This window comes from Camelus ferus, chromosome X (genome assembly GCF_009834535.1).
Source record: "Camelus ferus isolate YT-003-E chromosome X, BCGSAC_Cfer_1.0, whole genome shotgun sequence".
Lineage (NCBI taxonomy): Eukaryota > Metazoa > Chordata > Mammalia > Artiodactyla > Camelidae > Camelus > Camelus ferus.
Window position 1 is genome coordinate 43,418,732 of NC_045732.1, and position 27,292 is coordinate 43,446,023.

The following is a 27,292-nucleotide window of genomic DNA, read 5'->3' on the forward strand; positions in this document are numbered from 1 at the left end:
GCGGGCGCGGGGCGCGGCGGGGGTGGCGCGCGATCGTCGGAACAGCCCAGGAGGCTGCAGCTCCGCCCCTCGCGCCCCCACCTCGCTCGCCCCGCGCGCCTGCGCACAGCGGGCCGTGCCTAAATCTCCCCGGCCGCCATTCCAGCCCGTAGGCTGGATCCGTGAGAACGGCTCTAGGAAGATCGTTATCTCCGAAAATACAACTAGAGATCTGGGGAGAGGTGGACTGTTCGGTCCTACAGTATGAGTTTGCCAGGCCCTTTGCTGAATTTGTCGAATATGTTCATTTATTTATTCTTTAGAACAGCCCTATGTGGTAGGGACTCTTGGTCCCATTTTTACAGGTGAGGAAAATTAGTCCCGGGAGAGGTTAAGCGACTTGTACAAGGTCGCCCAGCTACTTATTGGCAGTGCCCAAAGTCCCTGCACTGTAAGCATAGTTCAGGGTCTTGAGGGTTTCTTCTCGTTTGCATTTTAAACACATTAAGAAAACCTCTCCTTCCCCCTCCAACCGTCTCCCTATTTCTCTCTTCCATAGTCTAAGTCTTTACTACTCCAACTCTACTCGTTACGTCTTGTTTATTCCCCAGTCCTCTCTTAATTGGACCATTCCTTCTTCATGCTACTAAAACTAGGCCTACCAAGGTAAATGGCAATTGCCATGTTGCAAAAATCCAATGGATAAATACAAGTTGGAATTTAAGATGCTTAACTTCATTCATACTAAAAGAAATGCCTATAAGAGCTACTAAGACACTGTTTCATCTTGAGGGTGGTGCATATAAAAAAAGTTTGATAATGCTCAATATTAGCAGGTTGGTCAGAAATAGGCATTCTCATAAATTGCCAGTGGAAGTTAAGTTGGTGTAACTTCTGTAAAGGAGAATTTGGCAAAATCTAGCAAACTAACAAATCCATATATTTCGCTCAGGGTTTGCACTTCTAGGAGTTTATCTTATGGATGGAGTCATACATGTGCTAAAAGATGTATGTATAAGATGATACACTGTATCGCTGTTTATAATAGGAGTGGACACTCCCTAAGTGCTCATTACTGCTGGCCTGTTTAAAAAAACTCAAGAGCCACAAAGTGGAGTACTGTGTAGCTGTCACTAATATGGAGCTATGTAATGATTGCCAAGATATTTAGCTAAGAAATGTAGAGGTCAAACTATGTGGGAATTGTGTACAAAGAGAAGGGAAGGGTCATATCATAATTATAGGGAGACATTTTAAAATGTTAACATTTTAAATTAACATTTTAAATTGTGGCTGTTCTGTGAGCTTCACATATGTCATTCATTTAAATCCTCAGCAACCCTACGAGTTAGGTACTACTACTAGCCTCATTTTACAGCTGAGTAAACTAAGGTGCCGAGAGGCGAAAGAATTTTCCTAAGGTCATACAGCTGGTAAATGATAGGACTAGGACTTAAACCCAGGAAGTATGGCTCCAGCACCTGTTACTCGTAGCCACTGTGCTAACTTATCAGCACAGCATCCCATACCTGGCTAAGATATCTGATAACACCAGTTGCCTCCCGAGGGAAGGGAACTTTTCAGTTTATATCCCTTTGTACCTTTGAATTTTTAACCATCTGAATGTATAGCTATTTTTTAAAAGAACACACTCAAATTCACACAAATATGCAATAGATACTTCCCAGTTATTGCCTTATTGGGGGAAGAGCATGGGTTTTGGCATTCAGTTGCCTGAATTTGAATCCCACCTCTAATACTTGTTCCTGTATGACTTTGGATAGGCAAGATAATTTAAAATGATATTCATAGGATTGTTGCACTGTTTAAACAAGATAATCACTGTAATGCACTTAGCACAGGGCCCAGTAAATGGTTCATTTTACCTTCTACACATTTCTGGAATCTACTCACTTCTCGTCATCTCCTCTGCCACCTCCCCTGGCTAAGGTAACCATCATTCTGCCAATTTTAGCATCTCCAGTCTCTTCCCCCTCCCTTCTGTTTTCAGCTCAGCCGTCAGAGCATCTACTTAAAATGCAAAGTTAACTATATCACTACCCTGCTCATATCCCTCCCATGGCTCCCCACTGCTTTCAGGAAAAATCCTAGGGCTTGGGATCTGGCATTCAAGGGTCTGCATCATCTGGCCACTGGTGGCCTGTCCCACATCATCCCACAACGATCTCCCTCCACTCTCTTTACCCTGCCCATGACTTTCTTTCCCACAACACACCAGCCCAACCACTCCAAGCCTTTGTTTCAAGACCTAGTGCAACTCTTATATTCTGAGTCCTCGTCTCCAATTCTGGTTTCCCCCAAATTTCAGTCCTGGCTTAATTGACACAAAGTATACAAATGAGGAACCCCTGCTCTGAGAGCTGGGTGGAGCCCCTAGTTCAGATACCCCTCCCAGGGGTGGCCCCATCCTGTGCCACTTCCAACACTGCTTCCAATTCCTTTGGAGTGGGGATGACTACCACTTTGGACAAGCCAGCTCAGTTTGTGCTGGGGGAAACCCAGAACGGTACCTGGCACAGAATAGATGCCCAATAAACCTTCACAGAATGAGTGAGACCCCAAAGGTTGGGTGATGACTAAAGGTAGGACAAGAAGCAGAAAGAGGAGCTTGGATCTGGGAGTGGGGGACTCTTAGTTGGTCCCAGGAGAGCCAGGTGGGCTTTGAGTGGGTTACCCCAGGTGGGGAGCCTCACCTTTTGCTGTCACCCATGTCTTCTAACAGTGGGTATAGATTTTCTTTTTCTCAGGCAGAAGCGGGGAGGTGGGAGACAGGACAATTCCAATTTAGCCTCCCTAAAATTCCTGAAGCTGTCAGAGGACCCCCCTGTTGAAGACGTATCCCATACTAGGCTCATTCTAACCTCCAGGCCTTTCTGCTGGCAGGACTCTCCTGAAGGTTTCCTTATCCTTTCCTTCCCATCCACCTGTCCTGCTCCTGCCTCCATCTGACCTTACTGACCCCTTGTGGAATCTCTGACTTCCCCTCACCCCTCAGCCAAGCCTCCACACATCCTCTCTCTCCACTTTCCCCATCTCTGTCCAGTACCCTCCCTCCCCCCACCACCTCCACTCTGTCTCCAGCTTTTTTTGGCTGCTGTCTCTTCCTCCTCCTCCTCCCTCCTTCCCTGACGCTGAATAATCAGGCCTGGTTGTCCTGGTTTCTGGAAATACTCGCGTGTGGGCAGTGGCTCAGGGCTGAAATGGGATGGATGGATGGTGGCCACTGGGCAGCCCCAGGCCTCCAGTGCAAAGATACCAAAATCCAGGGGTGTGGTCCATGCCTGTCTCCTTCTGCAGAAGGGAGGGCAGGAGGTTTATTGAGCAGTGGGGGAGGGGTGGGTATTCAGAGGGCATGGACGCAGGCCATTTCGTCTCCCAGGTCCTCCTCATCAAAGCGGGAGAGGATGGACTCCTCGTCACTATACAGTGAGCTGGTCCCCTGTGCCAGCAGGTCACTGGCAGCACTGTCCATCTCGTCCAGTGTCAGGCGACATGCATCGGCAATCTCCTGCTTGGCCAGGGCCACGAAGCGTGGGTCTCGAGCAAAGAGGCCCAGGCCCTCAGAGATGAGCACCTGGGGGCACAAATGGGATCTGTGTTGACAAAGAGCCTAGCATGAAATTGAAACTGTGCACAGAGGCGTCAGTCTGGATGAATGATGAGCCCATAAGGGCATACAGGGAAGTCACTGAGGGGTAGTGGTGCACACATCAAGCTAAGTAGAAGTCGCAGAGCAAAGGGATAGCTACACGTACAACATAGAGACTGGGGACCCCTTTTCCCCTCCTTCCCAAGCTCCCGCCGCCTCCCCTTCTTTCCCATCCCTCTTGCCCCCTCCCCTTCTGGACTCACAGCCTCCACCAGGCTGTCAGCACTGCCCCTCTTGCTATGGCTGGGGTCCGAGTGGGTTCCAGGCACGGGCAGACAGGTGAAGGTACGCAGTGGACCGCTGGATTTGCCGAGGTATCCCTCCCCTGCTGCGCCCTCTTCTACCAATAACAGTGGAGCATATAGGAGCCGACCCCGCTGAGGAGGGGTTGCCCAGGAACCCTGGACCAGAAGAAACATCAGGGGCATAGTGATTGATGGGTGGGGTATGAGGATCTAGGATTTACTCCTGTGCCTACTTCTTACCCCCCAAAAAACAACTGGAATCAAATTGAATGGGTATAAATCAGGATTGAGTTTATTTAAGAGCATAGAAGGCCTGGGTTTATATCTCAGCTTTGCCATTTACTAGCTGTGTGATCTTGGGTAAGCCTCTCTAGGCCTCAGTTTCCTCATCTGTAAACTGGCTCTAACAGTACCCACCTCACAGGCAGAGTGAGGACTGTGTGAATTCACATGTGCCCCCTTCTTCAGAAGGGCTGGACATGTGGTGTAGTTCATAAATTCATTCTAGGGTGCCCCCACCCTTCTGGGCTTCAGCCTCCCCTCCCCCACCTCACCTGTGCCCTGCTGGACCCCGAGTTGCGCCCACGATGATAGGTGCCTGGGATGGGTAAATCTTCACAACTGCCCTGGCGCCGCAAACACTGGATGGTGAAGGAAGGTTTCCGACCTGGGAGTGTAGGGGGCACCGGGGGCAAAGAGGAATGTCAGCGCTTCCACAGCCCTCTACCCGGATGGCCCTTCGGGGGGGCCCTAGGACCCATGCCCACTCTTACCTGCAGGCGTCGGGGGCAGCAGACGGCGGCGTGGTGCATGGTGCCCATCCACATATCTCTGGGGTCTGTGAGGTGGCAAAAGGATGGGGCGTGGGGGAGTCCCTGCCTGCTCATCTAGGTAGGAGAGCCTGTTCAGGAGGGAGGGCTGGGGTAAGCTCAAGCCTGGACATGAACAATGGGGTGTAATTGGTCCTGCCCTCCCGCACATGGGTTGTGGGCTCATCCTACGTGTCATGGCCAGAGTGCTGGCTGGGGACTTCCTCTTGGTCATCCTGTTTCTCCTGCCCTTTGGCTCCCTTGGGCTGAGAACTTCCTTCTTCCGGAATGGTGAAGATGAGAACCCCAGAGCTTCTCCTGTAGAAAGGCAAGTTAGGCAGACCAGATCCCCCCAGTATGTGGCCCTGGGCCCCTGATTCCCTCTTATTCCCTGCCCCACCTTCTACAAAAGCACTGGGCTTTTATTTTTTAAATGGGAAAATTCACATCACATAAAATTAACCTGTCGTCACTTTAAAGAAGACATGGGCTTTCTTTTAATAGATGTTTGTCTCAATGGAAGCACCCAAAGTTTCAAAAAAATCAAAGCTTCAACACAAGAACCGGGGTTGTGTTGGGGACGGTAGTGAAGAGGAGGCTGTAAAAGTTGGTGTGACCTCATTTCATGCTTCCATCAGTCCTGTGAGGTAAGTGCTGTCATCATCCCCCTTTCATAGGTGAGGAAATTGAGGACGGTGGAAACTAAGTGACTAGCCCAAGGTCACTTAGCAATTGGCAGAGCTGGGATTTGAACTTAAACCCATTTCATTCCACATCCTGTGCTTTTTGCATTAAAACTTTGCATTGCCTTTCTCACATGAATCTCTTAGTACCCTCTGTTCCCACCTGAGCCCTTGCATCCCCTCCATCCTTCCCAAATTTCCATTCAAAGACCCTCTTAGACCCCCTCTTCTGCCCTCCGAAGTACCCCCATACAGTGGCTAGTCTCTGCCTTCTCTCACAATCTTCCCCCAGACCTTTGGCCATACCTGTGGGCGTGGGATCCAGCCTGGGGCACACTGGACTGTCTGGAGTTGGGAACCCCCCCATCATCATCACTGGGCCCAAGAGAGAGTGCATCTGGAGGTTTGTCCCCAGCAGGCAGAGACACAGAAATCACAGAGCTCCGGCGAGATGGGGGCTGGGAGCCCATCGGGGCCTGTGGAAATTACAGGACTGAGCATTGCATCCAGGTTATGTTTAAGTCACTTGGTCAAATAGTGTGTCTCCTATGAGCTTCCCAGGGGCTGAATCTGGGTCTTGCCCTCCAGTAGTGGGTGGTAGATACCAAATAAGCGTTTGTCTATTGCTTCTCTGGGGGCTTCTTCCCAGAGGCAGTATGGAAGTCACTCAGGGGACCGAGGGAGGATTCTACAATCAGAAATTCCCGAGGGAAGTCAAAGTTTATTGCCCTTACTTTGTGCATTTCCGGGTCCTTCTCATCTTCCTCCTCCTCTCCCTCTTGTCCCTCTTCCCCCTCCTCCTCATCTGTGTCACAGGTGAGGGCCTGCCGGATCTCAGGACCCAAGTCTTGTAGGCTCCTCAGACCAGCCTATGGGGGTGGAAAAATAGGGAATAGGGCAGCTGAGGGGCTAAAGTTCCCGGTGCTTGAGTAGGAGTATGGGATGGGTGGGAGGAAGGAGCCCTGCAGCCACCCTTCACCCTCTGTGGTTCCTGAGGCCTCAGTTTCCTCATCTGTGACATGGGTTCCATGAGATGAAGAAGGGAGTCAGCCTCAGCCACAATGCTCCCACATACCCCCACCCATCCTAGGCCCTGCTCCCAAGACCTGAAGGGCAGAGGAGGTGCTTGGGGGGGCCTCGGTTCCTAGTAGCCCCTTTTCTTTCCTCCGCCGGAATTTGCGGAAATAGTCCTGGATCAGAAATGTGGCGTAGAACTTGCCCACGGTAACCTCTTCCTCTGGGGGCAAGGGAGAGGCGGCAAGGTCACACAGGAGGCCTCTGCTCCCCGCCAACCCGCCCCAGGGCATGGATTCCAGCCCCTCCCCCCCCCCAGCACCCTCCCCTCTAGCCGGTGCCGGTTTTGTGGCGGTGAGCAATCACGGACTTTCAGAGGCGGGCTCAAGGAACTGGGGTGGGGCTAGCTCACCGTCAGCAGGGGGAATGACCTCATCCAGCAGCTTCTGCTTCATCCGCTTCCAGATCTTTTTGATGACAGTCCGCAGCTCCTGATTGGCTTGCTCCAGGTTCCCTGCATGGGAGGATGTGGGGCATGGGCCAATAGGAAGGGCCTTTCACAGCCACGCCCTCACTGTTGGAGGGGGCGCGGGCGTCACAAGCTTCTTCCGCAGCCACATGCCGCCCCCATTGGACAGGTGGGAAAACAGGCTTGGAGAAGACAGAGTTACCTATTTTGAGGTTCCGAGCTAGGGGTGGGGCCCATCCCTCAATTGGTTTGCTCCCGGCATTTTCCCCAGGGACCCTCCCCTCCTGCCCTTCCTCCTCTTCCCCACACACCTTCTGTCTTGATCTTCAGGGATGTCCGAACCAAGGCAAATAGTGTGGCGTTGAATGTCACTGTCCCATCTGAGTTGAGGGGCATGTTCATCGCCACAAGCCTCTGTGCATACCAGGGACATGAAACCCATTTTAGGCAATTGCCGGGGACTCAGGCATGAATGCCTGAGGGCAGAAACTTTTGAGGATGCCACCAAACCCTGCCCACCCCTGCCGTGGGGTAAACAGTCCTCTCAGAGGTGGGGGCGGGCACGTGCACAGACCTTGCAGGCCACTCGGTGTGGGCACAACTTTCCGAATCCCAGGGGGGGCTGGATGCGTCTCAGCAGGGCAACCACATCCAGGTGCTTGATGCGGCCTCTGGGGAAGGTGGGGATGGATGGGAGGTACTACTGGGTTGCGTTGGAGCTATCCCCTCTAGTCCTTTCTCAAGGTCCCACCAGCGCATCCCTCTCTCCCCTCAACCAACACCCCATGCCCTGCCAGGGAAGAATTGGAAGGCAGTCAGTAGGGGAGGGGGAAAGGCAGAGGACAGGGGCAGCAGGCACCTTGGGGCATCTACTGACTGGGTAATGGGTGGGAGGCACAGGTCAGAGGTTCTGGGATTGAGGGACTATGTGAGGCAGTGCACTGTCCTCTGGGATCCCAGGTATGGGGTTAGAGGGCATACTTGGCCCCGGGGTCATATTCAGACCAGATCCTCTTGAATTCATCGAGGTGATGAGGGCCCAGGATGGACCAATCTCTGGTTAGATAATCAAAGTTGTCCATGATCACAGCCACAAAAAGATTTATGATCTGTGGGCCAGCGAGTAGGGGAGGTTAGGGTAAGGGCAGAGCAGGATGTAGGGGATGGGCGGGAGGCTGGGGTAAACTTATATGGTCACTGGGTCACGTGTCCTTGGGTTGATCTTGTCTTCAGGCCAGCCCTTTCATCCAGTCTGAAGATCTGAGCTCCCCGCCTCATCCCCAGACTCTCAGGGCCAACCCCCAGGGCAGAGGTGGTGGTTGTGGGGAAATAGTCCTTACCAGGAAGGCACAGAGCATGAAGAAGCTGATAAAATAGGCGATGGCAAAATTGCTACCGCAGCTAAACTCCTCACCAGGGCCAAAGTCAGACTCAGGGTCACACCGACTCCCAGGAAGGCTGGCAAGCATTATCTCCTGCCATGCCTCACCAGTAGCACACCTAGGGGTCACACAGGGGTGCCATCTTGGAGGGGAAGCTATGAAGTCATGGCCAGTGATGTTGTGGGGCCTGGGAGGGTGGGGAGATGACCCACTTCTTGCCAGGGGCTACATCTGGCAAAGATAGCATTTCAGTATTTTCAAAGCTGGCACAGCCATGTTGATGACAGTCATGTTTGCATTTTATAGATGGGGTGCTGAGGCCTATGAAGGGTCTACCTCTTGCAGCCAAAAAAAGGATGGCTGAGGTTAGAATATTCTAAAAGACTCCTTGGAACATAGCCAGAAAAGGTATCAGGCAATCTTGAGCCCCATGCTGCCCTGTTATTTCCATAGCTCAGGCAGTCTGGGGCCCAGAGAGGACATGTGAGCACCCAAGAGCATGCTAGGGATTGAAGTTGCAGAGGAGGAGGGGTAAGATGTTACCTGAACAAAAGCAGCACAGCCTGTGGAAAGGTCTGGAAGTTGTTGTTTCGGTTGATCTGTGTGCCATCCTGAAGAGCCACCTTGCCGAACATCTGTGGGCACACGGCGGCTGTGTCAGAGGGGTGACAGGCTACCCACAGTCTCCCACCCATCTCACAACACCTAATACCCAAAGGATCCTCACAACCCTGACAATCAGGCACTTCTGATCCCACTTCACAGATGTGTGGACTGACTCAGGGTCATCCAGCTTGTTTGTCTGTCTTTCCATCCCCTCTTTGGGCACATTCCTTCCCAGCCCCCTCAGCAGAAGAGTGCTGGAAGGATGCCCCCTAGGGTTCCCACTTGCCTGCATCCCAATGACTGCGTAAATGAAGAATATCATTGCGATGAGAAGAGCCACATAGGGCAAGGCCTATGGGGGTAGAGTGGAGGATAGATACTCAGGTCCAGGCAGAGAACTGTAAGCCCCAGAATGCACTGCTTCTTCAAGCCTGGGCCTTCTGAGAAATGTGGTCCATCCCCAGAGTGCCCATGACTGCCAGGGTCTCCCACATGTGGACACAGTATTAAATACAAGAGAGTAAGTTCAGTGAGGCCAAGGCATGTTGGGAATTGAGAACCCACGAAAGAGAAAACTGGACATGGTAAGTTGCAGATGGGTATGACATGCTGGAAGATGTAGTTCTGGGGGTGGTAAAAGGACAATCTGAGAGGTGTGAGGTGGGGGCGAGGGGTGGACAAATGGATGGGGGGAGGTTACCTGAAAGGACTTGATGAATGTCCACAGTAATGTGCGAATCCCTTCACCCTTACTGAGAAGCTTGACCAGCCGCATGACTCGGAAGAGGCGAAAGAAGGTGATCGAAATGCGGGAACTGTCCTCAGAGCTCTGGGGTTGGGTGTGTGGTGGGCATGCTCAGTCCACATTGGCCCCAGCCACCTCCCTGTCTCTTGCTTTGGCCCTCCCAGGCCCCAAATCCCTCAGAACCCAGGCCCCAGGGTGGTTGGGGAGCATTTCTAAGGACTCTTAGGAAGAAAGGAAAGGAGGGTAGGCAAGGAAAGAAGCAGAGAGTCCCTGTTGTCAGGTTAGGGGGGGCTACCTCTCCAAGGTGGCCACCATTCTGGAGGGAGATATTGCCAAAACAGAAGTGATGGACAAGATGAGATCATAGGCCCAAATGAACAAGGAGAGAAATGATGGAGTCGATATAGGGGGATAATGGATGGTAGAGTTATTATCCAAGGAATGATGAAGAAGGTTATATGGCAGTGGATCAGGATGGTTGAGGGAAAAGTTGGTAATGAGGGTGGAAGGAAGAGGAGTGGGCACAGTAGATGATGGAGGAGAGATATTGGAGCCAAATGGAAGAAATGATGGAGCCAGTGGTTTCATGGAGATGAGAGAACCGATGGAAGACCCAATGGAGAAGCCAGTGATGGAGATATGGAACCAGCAGCGTTGTCAATTGAGGACCGTGTAGTACTCAATGAAGGAGATGATGGAGCCAAGGGTGCAGTCAGTGGTGATGACAGAGCCGTGAAAGACCCAGGTCGGAGACGATGGTGTCAGTAGAGGAGATGGAGCCAATGAAGGAGTCAGAAGAGATGATGAAGCCAAAGCAGGAGTTGGTGGAAATGACGGGGCCAATGCAGGGGGATGTAGAGGCAATGAAGAAAATAATAGAAATAACAGGAGAGTCATTTTAGGAGCTAGTGGAGCCAGACAATAGTTTGCAAATGAACAAGGGAGCTGGTAGAAGGGGGCTTTGGCTGAACCCATCTGGGACTCAGAAGAGGCAGAGCTAGAGGGATGAGCTCTGAGTCTCCCAGAGTGGGGTGAGTGAGAGTGGGAACCAGCTACCCATGTGAAAGAAAGCCCTAGGGTTGAGGTAAGGGAAGGTTAGTAGGGGAGAGTGGGTTAGTGCAGAGGCCGGTCCTCACGTTGACTTCAGTGACGGCAATGTCCACTACGCTGCCCACCACAATAAGTGCATCAAAAGTGTTCCAGGCATCGGTAAAGTAATGCTGTAGATAGAAGGAAAGCAGTCCCTGTCTTCTCAGAGCTAACAAGCTAGGGTGTGGGGCCAGTAGTCGTAGGGGCATTGGGGAGGCAGGGCCTGGCTTGGACCACACAATGGAGCTTCATCTAGATCCCTCTCCCTCCCTAGTCTCGTGACTCCCTGGCTGCTGCCCCCCTGAGAGCTCTGCAATGAGCTCCACCGTAGGGAATGGGTCTAGGGCTGGGGGGTACCTTGGGTTTGAAGGCAATAATTTTGAGCACCATCTCAACAGTGAAGAGACCAGTGAAGACCATGTTGAGGATGTCCATGGCGTAGTTGAAGGGAGCAGTCTGCTCATAGTGCTGGGGGAGAAAATCAGGTGTGGGGACATAGCGTGAGGCAGAGATCCCCACTCCTCACTCCAACCAATATTCTCTGACTTGGAATGAAGTGAGTCTGGGGATATGGTGGCCCTATGGGTTGGCCAAACCCCTCCTACTGTCCACCTCCTATTATGGATATTGGAAGGCTCAGTTCTTGATTTCCTAGCTTTCCTTGTTCTGACTAATAAGACAGAAACGTAAGTCTGCTGCTGGTTGGGAGGCTTCTGTGAAAAATAGTTTTGATTTCTAATACAATGTCCAAATGGAGACAGTCCCTTGGTGCAACCTTCTCTCCTTTTTCCTGCCTTGAATGTGGTCTTGATGCTTGGAGCTGTGGCAGCCATTCTGTGATCATGAAGCAACACACATGAGAAGGAAAGCTAACTCATTAAGACTAGTGGAACAGAAAGACAGAGCCAGGGTCCCTGATAAGCAGTGAGCAAACAGCCTACCTCTTCACTGTTTGCTATGTGAGGTAATTACCATATTTCATTGACTGCAGGATGCACATCTTTTCAACATTTCAGAATCTCTGAAATTGGGGTGCATTTTGCAGTCGATGGCAACTTACATTTGCCATCTGCCTTTTTTTTTTTTCACATTCTCACATCTCTGAAATCAGGATGCAACTTACAATTATTGGCCTTAGGTTTGAAGAAACGTGGCACTTATCTTTAAAGCTTAAGTCTCTGTCGGTTGGGGGTTTTGTTACTTGCAGCCTAAAGCATTCCTGACAGTTCCCAAGAGATTGTGTGGAAAGAAAAGAGTCAGGTGCTTGGCAAGGATCAGGATGGGGAGCTCAGACCTGCATGGCTAGAGCAACCGTGTTGAGCAGAATGAGCAGGAACATGAGATATTCAAAGGCAGCAGAGTTCACAGTGGCCCACACGCGATACTGATGCGGGTTCTTGGGGATATAGCGGCGGAGTGGCTGGGCTTTGAGGGCGTACTCCACACACTGGCGCTGCATATGGGTGAAAAGCATGATTGAGCAGTGGGGTCCCAAGGTAAGGATGGGGAGGGGTTGGTGGATCAGGGGTCAAAAGTCACCTGGTTCTTGTCCAGCTCACAGTCTTGGTACTCCTGCTCGCCCTGGGCACGGAAGGTGATGATGACGAAGCCCACAAAGATGTTCATCATGAAGAATGCAATGATGATAATGTAGACAATGAAGAAAACAGAGATCTCCACATGGTAATTATAGATAGGGCCCTTGTCCTCTGCGTGTGCATCAATGGCCTTGTATAGCAGCCTGGGGAGCCAGCGGGGGCAAGTGAGGGGATACACCAGACACCTTAGATACCCCAGAATCTCCTCCTTGACATGCCAAGATCCCAAAATCCCCTGACCTAACCACCTGAGAACTACCCCAAGTGACCCCCACCAGGCCCTCCAAGACCCTCAAATCCCTTAAGTTCCCACAGATCCCCAGTTCTCCTCCAGCCACCTGGAGATCCCCACAAAGCTCCGCAGAACTCCCCCACCATCCCGCAAAGATTTCTAAATCCCTTGTCCCATCAGCTTGAATTCCTCACTTCATTGCCCCCAAACATCTTCAACTAGTACCCCCAAAGACTTGTGCGGCTCTCTGGAAATCCCTGAATCACCAGCTCCATCTCCTCCAAGACTTCCACCCAGTCCCCACATAACTCTACCTGGTCCCCCACTAAACCCCACCCAGTCCTCTCTAGACTTCCATCTAGTCCCTCAGAGACCTCTACTGGATTCTTGGAGACCTCCCCACCCGGTTCTCCAAAGCACCCCCAGCCAACTTCTGAGAAACCCCCACCTAGTCCTCTGATACATCCACCAGTCCCCAGAAAACCCTATGCAGTCTCCAGAGACCTTCATCTTTGCCAAGATACCCTTCCACCCATCTCTAGGATATCCCAAACCAATCCCCTAGAGACTCCTGCCCAGTCCTCTGCCCATCCCTAAGGCCCTGCCCCTCACGCAGGCCAGCCTTCGAAGGTGGAGACAGTGAACAAGGCCATCATGGCTGAAAGGACATTGTCAAAGTTGAAATCGCTGTTGACCCAGAGCCGCTCCCGGACCAGGGGCCGTGACACATCTCCATCAGGATAGACCAGGAAGGAGCCCCTGTGGATATTGCAGACATTCTGGGTGGGTGAGGAGGGGTGGGGAGTTGGAAAGGGGCCTGGTGTCTCCAGCATGGAGGCAGCAGGGCATAGGAGTGGAGCTGGATAGCCTGGGTTCCCATCCTGCCTTTCCATTTACTGGCTGGGCGACCTTGGGCATGTAACTTTTCTGTGCTTCGGTTTTCCCCTTCTATGAAATAAAGACAATGACAGAACGTATTTCCTGGCTTGTTACAAGGCTTAATTTCGTCAATCAATGAGAATAGTGCCTGGAACATTGTTGGTACCATAGATGTTAGCTATCATCATCATCATTGTTGTCGTCGTCGTTGTCATCATCAGTCATCGTCGTCGTCGTCGTCGTCATCATCATCATCATCATCATCATCATCCGCATCATCATCATCATCATCATCACTGCCATCCAGGCAAAAGTAATACTAATAATAGCTAACATTTGTCAGCACTAAATATATGCCAGGCATGTACTAGGCTTTACATTTAGTAACTTTACATTGCAGTACATTCTCTGTGTAGTAACTCATTTATTCCTCACAATAACATTGTGACATCCACTCTCTTTTTATCCTTGTTTTTCTTTTCCTTTTTTAAAATTCTTTTTTAATTTTGGAGGGATGTAATTAGGTTTACTTCTTTATTTTTTTAATGAAGTTACTGGGGATTGAATCCAGGACCTTGTGCATGCTAAGCACGTGCTCTACCACTGAGCCTCCCCCCATCCCAATTTTTCAGCTGAGGAAAATGGGACTCAGCAAGGTTAAGAAATGTAACTCAGAAGGTTAGAAGTCTCATGAGATGGACTTGAACTGGGAATGTCTGATTTCAGAGCCTATGCTTCTAAGCAGTATCCTCTACAGGAGTCTCAAGATGGAAGCTGGGGATTTAGTAGAGGGGTGTTTGGGGATTGCTGGGGGGTCTGGAGTGGAATGTAGGTAATTTGGGGGAACGTGAAGAGGGGCTTGGGGGAGGTGTTGAGGGGGCCTCTTAGGGACTGGTAAGATCTGAGGGCCTTTGCAATTCTTGGGAGAATTCTAGGGGTGCATCTTGGGACCTGGAGGAATTCTGGGGTCTTGGGGGGTCTTGATAATTCTGAGGGGTCTTTGCAGTTCTTGGGAGGAAGCTCTAGGGGTTTCAGAGGCCTGTGTGAGATCTAAGGGCCTCTTTGGACTTGGGGAGGGGTCCTGGGCTCCATGGAGAATAGGGTTTTGGGCACTTACTTGCATTCCTGGGGTGTGTGTTTGGCCTCATCAGTGCAACTGTAGAATTTCCCCTACAGGGAGGATATTTAACAATCAGGCTCACCCTTTGCCCCTCCTCCCCCACCCCATCTTGACTCATGACTGGGCCTCCTCCAGTGTTTCGTCCCACCTTGAAGAGCTGCACACCAATGCAGGCGAACATAAATTGCAGGAGTGTGGTCACAATCATGATATTCCCGATGGTCCGGATGGCCACGAACACACACTGCACCACGTGCTGCAGGCACCCACAAATATGGCTAATGGACAGCCCAAGCCCCGGCAGCCAGGGGACAGGGACTCTGAGTGTGGATGGGGCCCAGGGACTTGGGTAGGGAACATGTGGTCTTGGGTGAGGGGTATGTGGTCAAAGGACAGCGATGTGGGCCAGGGATGTGTGAGTACTAACCAGGAATAAGTGTTTGCCGGGCAGGGGTATGTGGCCCCATGTCAGGCACTTGGATCACAGAAATGTGGCCTCTGGCAAGGAATGTATGGTCACTTGTAAGGAACATGGATCAGGCCACATGGCCAGCGGTCAGGACTGTGTGGTTACACATCGGGTCTAGGCTATGTGGTCATGCATCACTGCAAATGGTCAGTTTCATCAGTGATTCTGGTCCCAGGGTTCTGTGGGTTTGGGTGGGGCGGTGTTACCTTGAGTCCCTTGGCCCTGTTGATGGCTCGGAGGGGTCGCAGTACCCGGAGTACTCGCAGAATCTTCACCACCGAGATGGCGCTGGAGCTGAAGAGGGGGCAGTCCTCAGGCCATGAGCCGGGCCTGGCCTTGGCTCTGAGAGGGATGGGGTCAGTGGAGCATCACTCACTGGATGCCAAAGGAGATGAGGGACACGCTGACCACCAGCAGATCCAACAGATTGAACCAGCTACGGCAGAAGGAGCCACGGTGCAGGAAAGCCCCGAACACTGTCATCTGGGGGATAGGAGGACGTCAGGCTGGAGAGACCCCAGATCTGGGGACAGAGAGGGAAGTTGGGGATGGAAACAGGAGAGGTGGGCTGCAGGGTTGGGTGGGGAGTATGTTGGGGCAACTGGGGGTAGGATGGGGGCCCATTAGTCACCTTGAGTAGAATCTCCACAGTGAAAATAGAGGTGAAGGCATAATCGAAGTACCCCAGAATCTGGGGGACAAGAAAGAGATGGGGCACTGAGTCATGGCTGAGGGGGATCCTAGGTGTGTGTACCTCTCAGTAAGTTCTCCTGTTCCTCCCTCCCTCTCTGCCTCCTCCCTTCCCTCTCTTTCTCCCTCTCTCATCATCATCATGAAGGACTTCTCGACAAGGCAAAAAGCCTTGGCCATCAGAAAGACAAGGCTCCAGATTTGGGCTCCTCTGCCTTTACCCAGCAACACAGGCATCCTTGGTCTGCTCAGCCTCTAAGCACAGCTTCCTCCTCCGCTACATACTCATCGCCTCCTTGGCGCTTTCCCCAATTGTGTTGCACACATAATAAAGGCTGGCACTGCTGAAGCTGTCATTGCTCCTCCTCTCTCTGCCCAACCAGGGGTCTCTACCCTGGCCCCAGCTTGTGCCAGTAGGACACTCTTCAGAGTGTCCCCCCAGCCCCCAGCCCCAGACTCACGTGGTTGCGGAAGGAGTGGGCTCGGATGGGGTCCTCGGCGGCCAGGGACACACTGCTGAGGATGATGAACACCAGGATAAGGTTTGTGAAGATGTGATGGTGGATGAGGGTGTGGCAGGCCTTCCTCAGCCTGGGGAGTGGGGAATGGGTCATGGTCAGAACCCAGGACCACAGAGTTGATTGAAGGAGCCCAGGGGATACAGCTTGGGCTCTGTTGCATCAGGCCATGCATCCCACTGGAGCCTTGGCTGCTCCCTGGCTCTCCTGCCCCAGTGCCCTGCACAGTCCCAGTGCTCACGGATTGGTTTGGCTGAGGCAGAAGAAGGCGCTGCCCTCAGGGATGGGTACCACCTTCTCCTTGGGTACAACTTCCTGCAGGAGTTCCACATGCCCTGCACCCCCTTCTTCCTCTTCCTCTTCCTCCTCCTCCTCTTCCTCCATGCCTGGTACCAGAAAATGATCAAAAGAGAAAGAATTAGTTGAGAAAATGTATGTAAAGCACCTAGAACAGTGCTTGTCACTTGATAAATTCCTCTTATCTCCCTGCTAGAATGTCAGCTCCTCAGCGAAGGGATGTTAGTCTGTTTTGTTCACTGTTGTGCCCTTAGTACTTAGAACACTGGCTGGAACACAGTAGGGGCTCAGTAAATGTGTGTTGAATGAACATTGCCATCCTCGCAATCCTAGACACATTATTTTATAATAAAGGCTCTGAGAAGTTCTGCAGCAAGAGAAAACGTCTGTTTCTCGTCTTTAATCTCAATGTCCCAAATGTTGCTGGTTACACACCAAGCCCTTTATTCTCAAGATGATCTCCGAGAAGGCTGCTCCCCAGAGAGGAGGGTCTCTGGGATTAAGAGCTCTGCTTGGGTGCTGTCCCCAAGGTCCTACACCTCCTCAACCCAGCCCTGCCCACTTACCTGCTCCTTCACTCTTTGCACCTTCGTCTTCCTCATTCTCCCCACCAGGCACCTGGGGACAGGAAGATGGGGTCATTGATAATGGGGGAGACACCAGAGGATGGACACAGTGGAGGCACGGAAGGGATGCAATAAAGAGGAAATGAATAGGCGGGGGATGGTGGTTAAACACACACAACACACACACACACATACACACAAACACACACATACAGATATTGGCAGTAGTGTGACATGTAGACAGTGCCCAGGCTTCTAACTCACCAAGGTTCCATTCTCCTGTGGAATTTCCTCAGTGCTCTTCTCCCTGTGCGAGGAAATTGTATGTGTGGGTGACTGTTAAGGATCAAAGCAGGGAGGTGGAGGGTATAGCTCAGTGGTAGAGCTCATGCTTAGTATGCAGAAGGTCCTGGGTTCAATCCCCAGTACCGCCAATTAAAAAAAAAAAATAAACCTAATTAGGATCAAAGCAGATAGGCAAGGCTGAGGAGGGGGTGTCACGGCAGTCAGAACAGACCTTTCTCAGGTCCCATAGAACCTTCCTGCTTCCTCCTTCATCTACATAGTCTATTCTCACAGCAGCAGGAGGGAATCTGTTAAATCCAAAGTCTGGCACATTCCTCCTCTGCTCACACCCCTCCCAGGGCTCCCTCTCACTCAGAGCAAAAATCAAAGTCCTCACCATGGCCCAGATGCCCTTGATCTGACCTCCCTATCCCCTTCTCTTTGAGTTCACCTCCTACCAATTTCCTCCTTGTTTATGCCACTCCCTGGCGTCCATGGTGTCTCCATGGTGTTTTTTTGAATGGGCTGAGAATATTATCACCTCAGGACCTTTGCACGCACTGTTCCCTTGTCTTGAACACTCTTCCCCCTGGTATTTGCATGGCCCACTCCCCTGCTTCATTGGCCTCTCTGTTCAACAGTCACCTCATAGAGGCTTTCCTTGATGACCCTAACCAAAACAGCAATCTTCATTTCTATTCTTTTCTTCTGTTTTCTTTTTCTTCATTACATATTATTAACATATATTTAATTAAATTATATTATTAGATATTTATTTGTTTGCATTTTGCTTGCCTTCCCCAACTAGACTGTTGGCTCCGTAAAGGCAAGGACTCTTGTCTCCTCAGCATCTAGAACAGGGCCTGGCAAAAAGTAGGTGCTCAATAAATGCATGTCAAATGAATGATGACTGGTAGGTTGGATCTGCTGATGGCAATTGCCAGGGTGACCAAGGCACCTCTAGTGGTTGGGATGTGTGTAGGGGGTCTCAGTCAGACATCCAAGGAGAGACTCTCTTGGAGGCGAAGCCAGACCTCACCTGCCCTTGTCCTTGTCAGTGCCTGCATCTCCACTGGCCAGGTTGTCCACAGCAATGGCAAGAAACACGTTCAACAGGATGTCTGGGGTGAGCTCAGGCTATAAAGAATGGAGAAGCAGACTACCTGTGGAGTGCCCAGGTCCCGCTTATCCACCCCCAACCCCACCACGATCCAGCCTCCCAAGGCTCTGAGGATACAGTTGCCGCAGATGAAGAGGATAATGAAATAGACGCACACCAGCATCCCTGGGAAGAAGGGGCCACCGTAGGCCATGATACCGTCATACATGACCACATTCCAGTCCTCACCCGTCAGGATCTGGGGGTGGAGGTCACTGTGAGGCTCTTGGGACCCTCTCCCCAACCCTGGGTTCCCCCTGGCTCACCCATCCCATGATTTCCAGGTCCCACCTGAAAGACAGTGAGAAGGGCCTGGGGGAAGGTGTCAAAGGTGCTTCTCTTGGTCTGGGTCTGGTCAAAGTTGAACTTGCCCCCAAACAGCTGCATGCCAAGCAGGGAGAAGATGATGATAAAGAGGAAGAGGAGAAGCAGCAAGGATGCAATGGATTTCATTGAATTGAGCAGGGATGCCACCAAATTGCTCAGCGATGCCCAGTGCCTGCAGCAGAGATGGAGGGGGCAGGGTTGACAGGTCCAGTGGTGAGTCAGGGTCAGGAGCCGGGGCAGGGCTCCAGCTCAGGATGCATTGGGGCAGGCTGGGTTAAGATGAACTTTGGTGTCAGGGTTGGATGTGATTTTGGAGTTGGGGACTGGGGTTGGGATTAGGGATTGCAGCTGGGGATGGGGTTGGGGAGTATTTGGAGTTGTAGATGACTGAGTCAGGGCTAAGGTTGTGGTTGAGGGTTGGGAGGTAGGAGAGGATGGGGACGCAACTGGGGCTGGGACTGGGGACGAGGTTGTGGTTGGAGATAATCTGATGGTTAGGAGTTTGGGATGTGGGGGTTGTGGTTAGTGATGGGATGGGGCTGGGAGTTAGGGATGAGTTTGGAAATGAGGTTGGGCTTGGCCTTGGGTATGGAGGATGTAAATGAACTGGTGGATGTTGAGTGGTTGGGGGTTGGGGTTAGAGAGAGTGCTATGGTTGGGGGTGGGGATGGTGTTGGGGATGAGTATAGAGTTGAATTCAGAGATGGGATTGGGAATAATGTTCTAGCTAAAGTTGAGGTTGATGGAAATGGAGTTAGACACCCTCCCCAACGGACTTTAATCTCCATGACGGCAGGAACTTGTGTCTGCTTTGATTCCTGGTGTTTCCCTAGGGCCTGGAAAGGTGCCTCATATGCAGTAGGCACTCAATGGATATCTGCTAAATGAATGGTGATGCAGATACAGTCATCATTGGAGCTGGGGTGGTGGCTGTTGGGGATGTTTGGGGCCTCAGTCCTCTCCCCCACCACACACACCTGGTGACCTTAAAGATCCTGAGAAGGCGCACACATCGGAGCACCGAGATGCCCAGGGGCTGCATGGCGCCCACCTCCACCAGGGTGGTCTCCAGGATGCCCCCACAGACCACGAAGCAGTCAAAGCGGTTGAAGAAGGAGGAGACGTAGACAGAGGGCCCCAGACCGTACAACTTGAGAAGCATCTCCACCGTAAATAGACAGAGCAACACTTTGTTGGCATATTCTGCAGGGAGAGGGGCAGGGGTGACTGGGCTAGCCAGTTTCTGTGGGGACATATGGGGCGATCTTGGGTAGCTGGTATCAGGCCAGGTACAGGTTTCTGGTGAGGTTAGGATTAGGGATTGGGTGAGTTATAGAGGTCAGAGTAGGGGAGGTTTTAAGAGGCTTGGGGCTGAGGTGAGGGGCAGAGCTGGGGTATAGGCCTTGGTCAGCCTCTATGAATCCAGAAAAACTCCAGTTCAAGGGTAGAGTTAGGGAGGAGGGGAATAGCTCAGTGGTAGAGCACATGCCTGGCATGCACGAGGTCCTGGGGTCAATCCCCAGTGCCTCCACTTAAAAAAAAAGGTAGCATTAGAGACTGGGGTTTAGTTGGGACAAAGGCTGGATTGAGGGGGTTGGGGTTAGAAGTGTGCTAAGTATGAAGGTTGGGGGCTGAGGTTAAAATGAATAATAGGAAGAGCTAACACTAATCAAGTATGTCGGGCAATGTTCCAAGCATGTTTTTCACTTTAACTCATTTAATTCTCTGAACCATCCCATGAAGTGGATACTATGACTCCCATTTGGTAGATGGGGAAATTGAGGCACAGAAGGGTTAGCTTGTCCAGACAGTGTGGTGTTAAGAGCCTGGATTCTGGAGCCAGGCTGCCTGGGTTTGCCACTCACTAGCTAAGTCCTGGGATTAGTCACTTAACTCTTTGGTATCTTGGTGCTCAGGACTCTGTGCCTTAGTACTTAACTCACATAAAGTTGCAGTGAAGAGAAATTGAGTGAGTACATGTCAAAGCGCTGAGAACAGAGCTTGACACTCACCACAAATGCTATATAAATGTAAGCTATAAGGTCAGGTGGGACAAGCTAAGGTTTCTGCATTTACTTGGGTAGGAAGGCAGTGTCTGGGGGTCTGAGGCACCCAAGAGATCCAGCGTTGGAGCTTCTGTTTGGAAGGAATTGGGGGCTGGCGCCTGGTGGGGGGGGGCACACCTTGGATCTGGGTGAGCCATATGGGCTGCCCATGGTGCTCCGAGGCGATGGTCAGCGTGTTGAGGAAGACAAGCAGCAGCACGGCCCAGTAACAGGCATTGGACTTCACAGCCCGCCGGCAGCGCGCCCGAAGGCCACGGTTGGCTCGGCGGAGGCTGCGGCTGGGGGGATGGAGAGCCCGGCGGCGGCTGAGATCACCTACCTAAGCCTGCCCTGGGGGGCTCAGGTAGGGGAGCCCAGAGGTCATGGTGGGGCTTGGAGGTGGGGCTCACAAAGTCATGGGGTTCAGGAGTCACACCACTTTCGCAACTCACCAGACCTTGGTTTTCATGATCTTGTTTCTGGAAAAGAGGGGGATGGGAGGTGGGCATGATAAGGGGCTGGGGCTGGAGGTCAGGGGCTGAGGTCAAGGTCTGAGGCTCAAGTAAGGACTGGGGTCAGGGTCTGGACTGGGTTCTGGGCTGAGTCAGGGGTCAAGGGGTGGGGGTACTCACAGGCAGCGTGTACAGCTGGCCAGAGCCCCCTCCTCCTCTTCCTCATCGCCTGGGGTCTCTGCCATCGAACCGGTGTCGCTGGCTGGGAGGCTGGCTGTGGGGAGGGTGGGAAGAAAAGGTCAGCACATGAAGACCCCAGGGTTCTGCCATTGGCTTGCTCCTCTGCCTACCCATCCCTCCTCCTCCTCAACCTGGGGTGGGGGGGCCCACCATGACTGCTGGTGGAGTGTGTGGAGTGGGTGGAGTGACTGAACCAGCGCAGGCGTCCTCGTCTCCTATTGGTCAGCTCTGCCAGGTGTGGCCCTGTGGGAACAGGGAGGACAGTTGTGGAGCATGGGCTAGGGTGGGGGTTAGGGCCCTGTGTGTTGGGGGGTGGGGTGTTATTTGGAGGTTTGGTTCTGGGTATGGTCAAAGGAGGGTATCTGAGCCTGGGTTCTGTGTCCTAGGCCATAACTGGAGACTGGGCCTAGAGTTGCTGCATGTTGGGGCTGGATCTCAGGAGGGCAGTCACATCTGCCACATGCGTGGAGCAGGGAGTGGGTCAGATTGTGATTGCCTACGGTGGCCGGCCTGGCCCTCTTCAGCCATAGAACCCAAGTTGCCATCAGCGGAGGGGTCCTCCATGTCCAGCTCCTCCGCCTGTGTGATCCAGTCCAGGTAGCCCCGCAGGTCCTCCTCCAGCTGCTGCTTCTCCCGAAGCTTCTGGAAGTCCCCTCGTGCTTTTGCCTTCTCTCTCTCCTTGGAGAACTCTCTGAGGCAGGAGGATAGAAAGTTTGGTGGGGGAACCACCCTGGCCCCCTTGCCTTCAGCATCCTGGGCACAACAGCCTCCTTGCTGTTCTTTGAATATGCTAAACACATCCTAGCTTTGGAACCTTTGCACTGGCTGTTCCTTTTGCTTGGAACACTCTTTCCTCAGATACCCGCATGGCTCACTCCCTCACCTCTCACACCTTTACTTGGATAACACCTTCTCAAGGAGGCCTGTCCTGACAGTCCTTATTTATAATTATGGGATCTCCCCAACCCTATGTTAATTCTTTCTTTCCAAAGCACGTATTCCATATAAAACACTACACACACATATATGTGTGTGCATGCATGCATGTACACACACACACACACACACACACACACACACACACAGACATTTATTGTGTATGTTGCTATTGTCAGACTCTGCCCACCAGAATGTAATATCCATGAAGGCAGGGATTTTGTCTCTTGCTCCATTCCTAAAATGGTGCCTCATACACAGTAGATGCTTAGTGTTGATTGAGTGAATGAAGGAGTAGTTCAGATGGGTTTTGAAGTATGCCTAGGAGTTTGCCAGGAACCAAAAAAAAAAAAAAAAAAAAAAAAAGGGACTGGGGCTGAGGGGCAGAAAGGTGGCGGTAGGTGTCTAGGCTTCTCACCCACTCAGGACACCAAGTACAAGGTTGAGGACGAAGAAGGATCCAAAGATGACAAGACTCACGAAATACACCCAGGGCAGCTCATACCCCATGGCATCCTGCATCTAGGGAGAGAGGTGGGGCATGCATCTCTCAGGGTATGCAGACATTCCCGCCTGAGCTCAGGGAGGAAAGGCAGGTGCAGCTTCTGCACTGTGTGCCCGCTGTCCACCTTACCCAGTAGAGCACGTCGGTCCAGCCTTCCATGGTGATGCACTGGAAGACTGTCAGCATGGCGAAGAAGAAGTTGTCGAAGTTGGTGATGCCTCCATTGGGCCCTGCCCAGCGTCCGCGGCACTCTGTCTGGTTCAGCGTGCAAGCACGCCCGGATCCTGACGACGCACAGGGCGATGGGTCCTCCTCCGCCTCTACGTCTGTGAAAAGACTGGAGCTCTGGAACCCAAAGCATGCCCACCTCCAGTCGCTGCCATCTTGGAGGCCTGCCCACCTGGGAAACTTGACTCAGTGTTCTAGATTTTTCTAAATCAGAGACAACCCTTGGCCCCTGACTCTGCTGGGTCAGGATTCTGAACCACTGGGAAGCTGTGAGTTCCAACCACAGGGATCTGGGGAGTAGGACTGTAAATCTTGGGGCAGAATCTTGTGCATAACGGTGGGGCATGAGCCTGGGAGCGGAGTCTCCTGAATTTGAGAGGGTCTCTTGAAAGAAAGGTGGGGACAAGGCTTGGGTTGGTGTCTGGATGAAAAACGCCTGACTACATGGGACCAGTCCTGGAGGATGGAGTCTTAAGTGCGGCACAGGGCCTTAACTAGTGGGTGGAATCTTGTAATAGAGCAGAGCTCTTAGCGACGGGAAATGGGGTGTCGGAATTGCAGTCTGGGATTGAGGGGGGAGTCTTAAATATAGGGGGTAGGGCTTGTTTATCTAGGGGTGGAGCCTGACCATGGGGGCGGAGTCTTGTGAATTTGAGTCTGTTTCCTTGAGAACAGGGTGGGGCTTAGGAGCCAGTGGAGGGGGCATGATCTGTCTCACGATGGGTGGGCTTGCTGACCAGATTCCAGGAAGTAGCATGTTTTGTGCATGCGTCCAAGGAAGAGCTCGAGTCCGATGATGGCATAAATGATGATGACAAAGAGCACGAGCAGTGCTATGTGCAGCAGCGGCACCAGCGCCTTCATGATGGAATTGAGTACTATGTGTAGGCCTGCGGGGAGCGAGGGGTGGGCAGAGTAGGGGCAGGTTCAGCTCAGCCCCCTTCCCGCTCCCCTCCACCACCTCCAAGCCTGAGGGGCGTGCTACTCACTTGGGACTCCAGACACCAGCCTCAGCGGCCGCAGCACCCGAAACGCCCGCAACGCCTTCACATCGAAGCCCCCGGGCTTCCCTCCGGTGTGCGGGGCTTCCCCTGGCCGTCCGGGCCCCTGCTCCAGCAGCACGCTGAACAGCCTGATGGGGGAGCATGGGACAACGAGGCACGGTCAGGCCTTGGGACCCCACTCCATCCCTCCCTTCTCCTCGGAAAAGTACAAGTCATTGTAACTGGAAATGCAAATACGTTTAAAATATGTTAATATTCCTAATTCTGGCTGCCGAATGAGGGCAGTCTGAAGCAGTCGCTTCTCCGAACCCCAAATTTAGCGGGCCTGGGGTGAGAAGTTGAACTAGGGTAGAAGTGTCCCCCTCAGACGCGCACCCGACCACGACGATGATGAAGTCGAGTAGGTTCCAGCCATTGCGGATGTAGGCGCTGGGGTGGAGGACCAGCCCGTACGCCACGATCTTGAGCACGGTCTCCACAGTGAAAATCACCAGGAATACGTATTCCACCTGCTCCTGGGGGCGGAGCCGGGGGGGGGGCAGGAGATGGGAAAGTTATTTGGGAGTGGGGCTTGACTGGGTAGGAGCAGCGGAGCATAGCCGGCATCTAGGGTGAGGCTGGGCAGGGGAGGGTCATCTGGGTCAGAGAGGGGAGGACCCTGGCTGGAAGGCTTGAGGTGTGGCTCTCCCGGGCTGTATCTAGCTAGGGGCGGGGCGGGGCCGGGCGAGCCTCACCAGGTTGTGGTTGGCAGTGTTGGAGTCGTCCTCTGGGAAGGGGATGTAGACCCCCAGGGCCACGCAGTTGGCAAAGATGGTCAGCAGGATGAGGATGTCGAAGGGCCTCAGGTAGACACAGTCAAGGACCCAGGCAGAGTGGCCTCAGAACTCCATATTCCCTTCCCACACAATGCTGACCTTTGACCCTAAAGTGACCAGCCTTGACATTCCCAGCCCCTGCCCTGACTAAGGCCTCTACTCTGATCCTCCTAGAAACCTCAGCCATCTTCAACTTTTGCTGAGATTTAGTCTTTGACTCTTGACACCCCATTCCCGCTTTCACCTTTCTCAATTCCCCCTTGAATCCAGTTCTGGACCCTTGATCCCTGGTGACCTCAGCCCTCTTTCATTCCAACCCTGGTCCAATCCTTGACTCTTGGTACCCTGGTGACTTCCATCCCTGAGCCTTGCCCCTAGCCTTCCAGGATGCTTCCATTCCACAATGCTGATGCAGGACCGCCGCAGGGGGTTAGCCAGGGTGAGGCAGAAGAGCGCCCGGGGTGACCGCTGGGCACTGGCCACTGCCACTGTCTTGTGCTTACTGTGCTGAGTTCTTCGCTTAGGGGTCCCCAGGTCTGATGCCTCGCCGGCTTCACCACCTGATGCTGGGGGCCCAGGGCACAGCCCCCATTCAGGCCCAGGGCCTGTCCCATTGGCTGGACTGGGCTCTGGGGTGGTGTCTGTGTGGAGAAACCGAGTTAGGGGTGACAGAGTATTGGGGCAATCATGGCTGCTCCTACCTGATCCTATCCCTCTGAGGGAAAGAGAGAAGAGCATGTAAAATTAGGGAGAGTTGAGTTAAGGACTGGCGGATAAGAGTTGGTGTTGGAATTGACTGGGGGTACAGTGAGAGTTTATAGGGGAGTGAGGGTGAGATTGTGTTTCTAACTGAAGTAGGGTTGGGTGTTAGATTTGGGGGGTAGAGCTTAAATTGGCATGGGATAGGATTAAGTTTATAGCTGGAAGCAAATTTAGGGTTAAATATGAGTGGTAGATTTTGGGTTGAATTTAAATGGGGGGGTGAAGTGTGCTGGAGATATGACTTTGGATTAGGATTGGATATTTGAATGAGTTGGGATTAGAATTAGGATCAAGGTTGGACTTTAACTTGAGTTTGGGTGGGATCTGAGTTTTGCATTGTGATTTTCAGTTAAGACCATTCCCAATTTCCATGGCCTAATTTCAGCCTCTTAGGGACAGTTGGTTGGCCTGGCTAAGATGTCCACCTTTAGGGGGAGGGTATAGCTCAGTGGTAGAGTGTGTGTTTAGCATGCACGGGGTCCTGTGTTCAATCCCTAGTACCACCATTAAAAATAGATAAAACTAATTACTCCCCCAAAAAAGCCTAAAAAAAGCCTAAAAAAAAAAAGATGTCCCACTTTGGAGGAAACAAGCTGTCTGAGACTAAATCCTGGTTCTACTACTTGGTAGCTGTGTGTGGCCTTGAGCAAATCACATAACCTCTCTGAGTCTCAATTTCCTTATCTGCATAATGGGATGACAATAACCCATTATAGGGTTGTTGTGAGGATTAAATGAGTTCAGCCTTCAGAAGAATGTCTGACACATGGTATTATTCTCATTTTACAGGTGGGGAAATTGATGCAAAAAGCGAGGTTAAGTGACTTAATGAAATGGCTGAATTGGGAGGCAGTCTTTGACTCTAAGCCTTCACAATTTACTACCATCGACTGTGTATTCTCTCTCTCCCCCTTATAAATGGGTCTGCACTCTTTCTGGAAAGTCAGAGACTCAGTCACTAACAGTACTGCTATCCAGGGTTAGGGTTGAGGTTAGATGACTTTAGAGCTCCGGATAAGGTCTGTATCCACACTGGGATTTAGTCTCTAACAGGGGTTTGCCCTCTGGTTGGTAAGGTTTGTGTTAGGATTAAGCTTGGGGCTGGCATTGGAGTTGAAGTTGGGGTGGCGCTAGGGTAGGGATCAGGGCCAGAATTGGGTTTCAGCTGGGAACTAAGGCTGTGTTTGGGGCTGGCTGGGGTGGGAACAGGGTGATGTGGTTCTGGTCCTCTAAAGGCTCTCCGGGGGAGAGGGTCCTGGTAGGTGGTGGGTGGGTCAGAGGGGCTGAGGATGGAGCAGAGCCCAGGCTTGCTCCAAGGGTCTGCAGGGATGGAAGGCTGCTCTCACCTTTCCCGCCTTCAGATGCCGACATCCTCCTTTCGAGGTTGAAGAGCCATCTGCACACAGCCCACCTCTCTTCCCCCTGCTTTGGAGGGATTAAGGTCACAGGGCGGGACCATAACAGAGTCGGAAGG

General features: G+C 52.2%; 1 protein-coding gene across 3 annotated transcripts; it reads right to left on the minus strand.

The window, feature by feature from the left end:
- Positions 1-3,261: 3,261 nt before the first annotated feature.
- Positions 3,262-27,237, minus strand: CACNA1F (calcium voltage-gated channel subunit alpha1 F). Of its 3 annotated transcripts, none has more exons than XM_006195233.3 (48): positions 27,165-27,237; positions 25,448-25,697; positions 24,976-25,081; positions 24,617-24,756; positions 24,227-24,369; positions 23,975-24,127; positions 23,139-23,335; positions 22,923-23,026; positions 22,102-22,259; positions 21,719-21,811; positions 21,509-21,602; positions 21,329-21,355; positions 21,015-21,175; positions 19,809-20,034; positions 18,796-19,003; positions 18,583-18,703; positions 18,385-18,466; positions 17,325-17,367; positions 17,061-17,112; positions 16,439-16,583; positions 16,141-16,270; positions 15,621-15,680; positions 15,366-15,472; positions 15,196-15,283; positions 14,669-14,776; positions 14,518-14,570; positions 13,134-13,280; positions 12,231-12,432; positions 11,986-12,144; positions 11,049-11,159; positions 10,739-10,822; positions 9,898-9,918; positions 9,558-9,686; positions 9,144-9,209; positions 8,795-8,886; positions 8,210-8,369; positions 7,851-7,978; positions 7,444-7,540; positions 7,181-7,283; positions 6,813-6,914; positions 6,493-6,623; positions 6,121-6,255; positions 5,693-5,862; positions 4,914-5,021; positions 4,668-4,795; positions 4,449-4,561; positions 3,853-4,050; positions 3,262-3,574 (listed from the first exon to the last, which is right to left on the minus strand). In XM_006195233.3, exons 1-48 carry the CDS (start codon positions 27,187-27,189, stop codon positions 3,344-3,346), a joined length of 5,889 nt encoding a protein of 1,962 aa, XP_006195295.2. In that variant the 5' UTR covers positions 27,190-27,237; the 3' UTR covers positions 3,262-3,343. The 3 variants fall into 3 exon arrangements, with proteins under 3 accessions (XP_006195295.2, XP_006195294.2, XP_006195296.2); XM_006195232.3 differs by having other exon boundaries at positions 22,069-22,259; XM_006195234.3 differs by having other exon boundaries at positions 22,069-22,259; positions 25,540-25,544; positions 27,115-27,189.
- Positions 27,238-27,292: the final 55 nt, after the last annotated feature.

Excerpts from the sequence above, each read along its gene's own strand:
- CACNA1F (XM_006195232.3), bottom strand. The coding sequence starts at position 27,189 with ATGTCGGCATCTGAAGGCGGGAAAG. Across the intron at positions 19,004-19,808 it reads AGGATCTTTAAGGTCACCAG|GCACTGGGCATCGCTGAGCA; the intron begins GTGTGTGTGGTG and ends TCTCTGCTGCAG. Across the intron at positions 6,256-6,492 it reads GCACCTCCTCTGCCCTTCAG|GCTGGTCTGAGGAGCCTACA; the intron begins GTCTTGGGAGCA and ends CCACCCCCATAG.